Source organism: Perissodus microlepis, chromosome 7 (genome assembly GCF_051167445.1).
Source record: "Perissodus microlepis isolate ML-2025 ecotype Zambia chromosome 7, ASM5116744v1, whole genome shotgun sequence".
In the NCBI taxonomy this organism is placed as follows: domain Eukaryota; kingdom Metazoa; phylum Chordata; class Actinopteri; order Cichliformes; family Cichlidae; genus Perissodus; species Perissodus microlepis.
Genome location: NC_140467.1, coordinates 46,741,361 through 46,748,080, shown reverse-complemented (window position 1 = coordinate 46,748,080; position 6,720 = coordinate 46,741,361). Strand labels below are relative to the sequence as shown.

General features: G+C 38.2%; 2 protein-coding genes across 6 annotated transcripts in view; one reads left to right on the top strand and one right to left on the bottom strand.

Annotated features, from left to right (window-relative positions):
- Positions 1-2,806: 2,806 nt before the first annotated feature.
- On the bottom strand, positions 2,807-4,337 carry esm1 (endothelial cell-specific molecule 1). Its single transcript, XM_084932604.1, has 3 exons — positions 3,820-4,337; positions 3,389-3,532; positions 2,807-3,203 (listed from the first exon to the last, which is right to left on the bottom strand). Exons 1-3 carry the CDS (start codon positions 4,124-4,126, stop codon positions 3,109-3,111), a joined length of 546 nt encoding a protein of 181 aa, XP_084788730.1. The 5' UTR covers positions 4,127-4,337; the 3' UTR covers positions 2,807-3,108.
- A 1,049-nt stretch (positions 4,338-5,386) lies between these two features.
- LOC146383897 (putative E3 ubiquitin-protein ligase HERC1) overlaps positions 5,387-6,720 on the top strand; it is a 40,925-nt gene continuing 39,591 nt past the window's right edge. For all 5 annotated transcript variants that reach the window (XM_084935458.1, XM_084935456.1, XM_084935457.1 and 2 more), the window contains exon 1: positions 5,387-5,491. The gene's annotated coding sequence lies outside the window, so the exon portion shown is untranslated. The remainder of the gene's footprint in view (positions 5,492-6,720) is intronic.

The following is a 6,720-nucleotide window of genomic DNA, read 5'->3' as shown; positions in this document are numbered from 1 at the left end:
TTGTGTGTCACGTATAAATTCCAGAGCTTTCGGAGTGTCACTTGAAAACCCCATGCTTTTAAATTCCTGTCTTGGGCAGACACAACAACAACAGGAAGAAGGACCATTTTCACAGGTGTCAGGAAGCACAGGAAATAAACAAGCTGAATACTGGAAAACATTTTTGTACCAGTAAGAGTCAGAGGTGAGGCTAATAAGAGTTATTTTTAGCTCGGCCAGTATTTTCTTGAAATCTTTTTATTGTCCTGGATGTCCTGTAGTTTTTTTTTTTTAATCTCCAGCAGAGTTTCCATACGTTAATGCTGCATTATGAAGGATTACATATGATAAGTATCTAATCGAGTGCCACATATAATGAATGATCATTAATGCCATGAGGATTCCTTACGATTTTAAAGAGAATTAATTTAAATTTTCATTGAACTGTCATAAGTGTTATTAAAAACATATATATATATATATATATATATATATGACTACTTTGACATTTATCTCCGAGTATTACATTATTGTTTTCAAATGCTATCGTGAACTCATATAGTTAAAAAATGTACACAAATGTTGAGCCACCCCTCGTTTCTAAATATTTTGCTACAGCCAAAGGTGCAGCAATATAATAGAACACATGTAAACATGCACAGGAAGACAGTATATAAGGCTAAAACAGGGTTTGAACAAGTCTTGAAAATCAATATTTGGTATGACCACCGCTTCAGTAATGTTGAGGTCGGGGCTCTGGGGAGGACAATCCACACCTCATAGTGTTCAGTTGTATGTTTTTCTATCCAGGTAAGTTTGTACTGCACTGGCAGCGTGTTTGGAAACATTATTGTGGTGGAAAAAGAAGATGTTGCCAATCTGATGCTTTCCAGATGGTATTTTATGATGGATCAAAATCCATTTTTCTGTTCTCAGTTCCATGAATTCTGATGAGATCGCTAAACCTCTGGCTGAAATATAGCCCCAAACCGTGACAGGGCCTCCACCGTGTTGGTTTCACAAATTTTGTCCCTCTGTCCTGATCCCCTCTGTACATAATGATAATGATTTGAATTCAAAATTTCACATCACTCCATCAGACTTGTTGCCAGTGATTTGTCAGTATAATTTGGCATACCACAGCTTTTTCCTTTGTTTTCTTGACATCCACCCTTCCACTGAGACTATTTCTAATGAACAGTAGATGATCAAATAAAGGGCTAAATGCATCTCTCAGGTTCTTTCTTCTTTTTTCTTTTCTTTTTTTTAAGGACAGACTGCCCACACTGCAGACATATACTAAGTTTGTTGCTAATACCTCAGTGGGAATCATATTATTTATGCAAACATCACTATTTTATGCCTGTCAAATTGGGTTATTTTTAACATTTATTATGGATTCAGCTAAAAAATGGAAACAAATGAAATGTTTTGTGATAGGATGCTAATAAAAGCAGCCTGTCTCCACTTGGGAGCAAAAAATAAAGAAATGAGGGGTGGCTAGTACTTTTACACAACACTGTTTGAAGTGCTTTGTATAATCTGCACAGAATTTGTTCCACAGTTTTTCTGTAGAATTTTAGGATTTAAATAAAACTGTTAAATCTAAAGTTAGATACCATTTTCTGAAAAGGGTGTATTCTTAATGACGCTCACTGACTTAAAATTTGTGTCTATCTTCTCTGGTGTTTAAAGAAACCGATGGGTGAAGTGGAGAAGAAAATCCAGTAAATAAACAATATTATAATGTTTGCTTTTCTTGTTTTTGTTACAAAACTAAAAGTCTGTGTCCTTCATTACATAGACTGAGAAACCTTCCTTCTTTGAATCCTCTCTCTTTCCTCCTCCAGTTTTTCTTTTGCGTTTTTGGATTAAAACGTTTTTCACTGATTGAGAGTTGTGTTCTGCATGGGAAAAAAGCATATTTTCCCATTTTTGAAAGCTAAGTAACTAGGGCACCCAAAAAATGTGAAGTCAAAGATGTCTGTAAAAAGTCTCAGCAATAAAATCCATTTTTGCTCCTGTGTTTGGATACATCATGTCACATCATCATGGGAAACCACACTGGCAGGAATTCCTTCTGCTCAAAATATGCACTTCTCATCAGACTTCTTGATATTTTTGCACTGCTCAAAAGACCCCTTTCCCTCCCTTAAATAAATGCCAAGGTTTTCTATCTGTGTGACACTTTGGTCCAAATTTACAACTATATCTGGACAGTAAATTTTCTACACACAAACATACTCTGGGAACAAGGAGAATACTCATCTGAGATAAAAAAAAAAAAAATTATGTCTTGGTTTGTGGAGTTTTTTTTCTGGTGGAACCCAGCCTACTGCAAAAAGAGAAAAACCCAGAGGTATATGAAGAAATGGCAGAGCTCCCTGCTGCAGTAACGTGGCGATAAAGCACACAGCCAAGCAAAGCCTGGAGAGGCTTCTGGCTTACAGTGATTAATCTGCTGTGTCCAAACAACTCTGTTGCCTTGCACAATGTACTTACAGTTAACAACATGAATGGATTCCACTTATTTATGGGCTTATTTGTCCTTTATATTTAATTAGTTTAATCTACAACTGCACAATATGTTAATTACCATGCAATAATTAATGCTTTTACAACATACCCACTCGGTGTTTCATGTCTGGCTTGATTTAACAACCAAGGCAAAATATGTATTGCTAAATTAGGCAATTAAATGATAACCTTAAGTGATAACTTTGGTTTAATTGCAAAAGCATTCTCTACCACACCCGGTGTTGTGTATGATAATGCCCATTTTGGATCATTGTACAGTTCAACTTTGACAAACAAAGGCACTCTAAATGACACTGAAGCTAATGGGAAGAGACTGCAGGGTCATTTTCATTAATTTATTGAGGAACAAAGAAAGATCTGGAAAGAATAACATAGTCTGCATATTTCATTAGAAAAGATAATGGTGTCAAACAAAAACCAAGCAAACCAACTAAAAACTCCAAAAGCTGTAACAAAGTGTTTTTTCTTTCTTTCTTTCTTTTTTTTTTTTTAAATTTGTTATCTGGCGTATTCTAATAAAATATATCTTTCAGTTAATTTATAAGTTAATGCTACATTTACACTGAATAGATTCAGTCTTGTCAGCACTTGTCAGCGAGGGTTGAGCCGCTTTGGAGCAGTGGATCTGTTTGTGTTCTGATCTGTGTTCTGCACAGCGTTCACTTCTCCTGAGCCCACCTCAGTCCCTGAGAATACAAGTAAAGGAGACCATTAGCCTTTCAGTTCATGCAAGTGATACATCATATTCAGAATTTTAATTTAGTCCATTTGTCAAGACATTCAGCTTCTACTAGCCCATAGAGAAGTTATTACTAATTACACAAAGGCTTCAAACCTTCAACTTTAAATGAAAATAATATTTCTCCTTTACCTGCTTGTGGTTCATTCTTAAGCTTGCTGGCGATTTTGGCAAAGAAGGTGAGGGTGAGACAAGCTCCGGTCTCTCTGTCACATATGCCTCCCTTGCAGTTGCAGGTCTTACGGCACTCAACCCCATAGGTTCCATAGAGACAGTCTGTAAAGAAAGAAAACATTTATTATTTAGTGGATATTGCTACAGCATAAACTGCAAGTCTCAGATTATACAAGGTATGATCATCAAGTTAAATATTCAGCAAGGATGTCCGCATCTGCACATGCTCACAGATGTGTGCTGTTATTTGGGAGAATTTCTAAAACCTTGGGTAAAGGCTGTAATAACATAAATGGATACTGGGTTTGGTGCAGTAACATCAGTGTTACCAAACTGCAGCATGCACAAACAGCTCCCAGATTTTTTAAGGTTATTTAATGAGAAAATACCTTTGCAAATTCCATATTCGTCTCCATAGTCGTCTTCATCCTTGTAGAACTCGCAGAATAATCCCGGTCCGCACTTCACTCCGTGCATCCCCGACACTGTGCGGTAGCAGTGCTCCCCTCTGCCGGCTGCACAGACCTGGCAACAGCCGCAGTCATCCAGGACCGTCCGAGAGCACCGCTGCGTCCCGCCACACCGCTCCGCCGTGCATCTGTCTGGGCAGTTCACCGCGTACTTCACACTGGCGCTCCATGCCTCAGCATCATGCACCACGAGTGAACACGACACTGTGATAAGCAGAAAAAACATCACTGCACGGGAAGAAGCGGAATGAGCAGAAAGCTTGAAAGGGGTGATGCTGTCTTTTGGATGAGTGTCCTGGTGAGACTAGAGAAGCTGAGCACCTCTGCGAGACTTAAGCGGAGTGACCTGTGGTTCATCAGGTTGCATGGTTATCTGCAATGAACAACTTTGTTTTGCACATGGCTTGCTCTCGTCAATTTCCTCATTCCGGTGTTGTTGTCCCCCCCTTTTTTTGTCAGTCAGTTTTGTCAGTCCCTTTTTTTAGAAATCCGGCTTGGAAGTGGGATTAACTCTGGACCGCCATCCAGGAATTGAAATTCGTGTGAACTGATGTCACAAGTTTAGTTTGGTTTGTTTTTGTCTGAGTGGGAACCCCCAGAGGTCCGATTGCATTAGGTTTGTCGCCACTGATTCAACTTTAGTTTTGTGCTAGTTACTGGGCCTGTAGCTGTGTGAGAACTCTCATTCGTTAACATGTTACACAATTGGAGATACGTCTTTTTAGCCCCCACAACACACGCAAATTAGTTTCTTGAATTCAGATTGCAATGAATTTTATGTGCACCTGAAATCACAGAGGAAATGCTTTCAAAAATAAATTCATATAAATTTACTATAATGTTTAGCTCCTTGTTAAATTTACTGCATTAATATTGTTGAGTTTTATAGTAAGAAAATGGGAAATCGAAACGATTCTGATGACAAATCTTTGCTCCCTTGTTATTTTTTTAAGTTAAAAAGAGCTCCTTACGTTTCTATTTTCGTTTAACCTAAAAAGTAAGGCTGGAAAAATACTATTATTGGACATCAAGAGTAGCAATCATTACAAGATACTAGACATAAGCGACTCAGGAGAACAGAAATGAAACGTGAGAAGGAATTAACCTGGTTCCTAGCCCCAGGGTCTATACAGATCCTACATTTCCCATAATGCAACAAAGTTTCAGAGGATCATTCGTCTGTGTTTCTTGTTAATTTTCATTTTGCCTAATTAATACTATTAAGTGCATATTTCCCGTAAGTATTGTATCTTTATAAAACTTCTATAATTTATAATAAGATTTTTTTAAGAGCGGTTTAATGGGGTATAATTATTTTTGCTACAACTGTGGTTTGGGGAATTCAATGTGGCTACAGCCTTTGACTTTTTCTCTGGCCATGCAGATTTTTTTATTTTTATTTTTTAACAAAAACTCAAAGGTGTTAGTGACGTTAATGAGCTTCGCTCCGAGACACACGGTGGCGGTAACGCGTCGACCAAACACCGGCTGCCATCGGGGATTAAAAGTCGTCCGAAGAAGAAGAGGGGGAGCGAGGAGAAGGTTGATGATGATATTTGCGTCCAAGGGAGACCTCACTGGGACACAGCAGGTAACGCAAAACATTCACTGGCGGTGTTTTTACTGTCAATGTGTCTTATATGTCTTTTCATTTTAAAATTACCTTTACGACGTTAGCGACCCAAGCGGGGGTTTATTTTACCGGGAGCTGACAGGCACCAAGTGGAGGGGCTTGGTCGGGTTTTGACAGCCATGGAGCAGACTAGCAACTGCACTGCAGCCAGCGTTAGCTCAGCTGTCACCGCAGACGCAGAATAATGTTACCGGTGTTTGTGAATGACACGGCGGAATCTGCGCTTCACGTTTGCCGGTGTTTTTATTGGTGCAGGTCGGTAGCTACTATGTAACAATAAACCAGAGAGACATGAGCCACGTAGCGGTAACGGTACTAAATGTTGATATAAGCTTTAAAGTGAGAAGCCAGCCCGCAGGACTGTGTCATGCTGTTAATTTAAATACTAAATGTCCTACCGGGTTGTCATAAGTGTGGGTGCCCAAGTCATTTATGCTAGAATTATTATTATTATTATTAAATTGTATTTATCATCATCATCATCATTATCATTATTATTATTTTTATTATTATTGTTGTTGTTATTATTAATGTTATTGTTGTTGTTAATAAATTTAATGTATTTTTAACCGGTAGCTTGTATTATGGTGAACAAATTCCCTTTGTTATCCAGTCCTGGTTTTTATTAACAGTCATTCAAGTATTCATTATGCTTTTAGTGATCGGGGTTGTCCTGGCAACAGCAGCCCAAACGTCCCTTAATTGGGTCGGCAACTTCCTCCAGCTCATTCTCGACAACTTCCAAACCCCATCGTGCCGAAAGGGCGTCCTAGTGTCAGCTCACCTCATCCAGCAGTCAGTATGAAGGAGGTTGCGTTTAAAGTCTTGATTATTTTCTTGTGGATTTATGCTCAGCTACCTTGCACAAAAATGTAGTCTTAAAGTAAAAATTAAAGAATAAAATAATAATAATTAAGAAAAATATACAGATTACATTAAAAAAGATTTTTATGTCGGGAAAGTTGTGTTGTTTTATGTGAAAAGCATTTGTTTGTTCCATAGAAAACACATTTAGTTAAATTGTCAGATTTTTATCATCTTGGTCCAAAGGTTTTTTGTTTTTTTTTGGAAAATATCACTGCCATGCATGGGAGTTACTGATATACTGCTGTCCCCCCCCCACCCCCAATTGCTTGATCCCACCTATGGCAGTGGCAATTTTATTTGTATAGCACATTTCTATATAC

Bases quoted from the DNA above. Each gene is read 5' to 3' on its own strand.
- esm1 (XM_084932604.1), bottom strand. From the start codon at position 4,126: ATGTTTTTTCTGCTTATCACAGTGTCGTGTTCACTCGTGGTGCATGAT. The intron at 3,533-3,819 runs GTATTTTCTCAT...CTTTCTTTACAG, and splicing joins CGAATATGGAATTTGCAAAG to ACTGTCTCTATGGAACCTAT. The intron at 3,204-3,388 runs GTAAAGGAGAAA...TTGTATTCTCAG, and splicing joins TAAGAATGAACCACAAGCAG to GGACTGAGGTGGGCTCAGGA.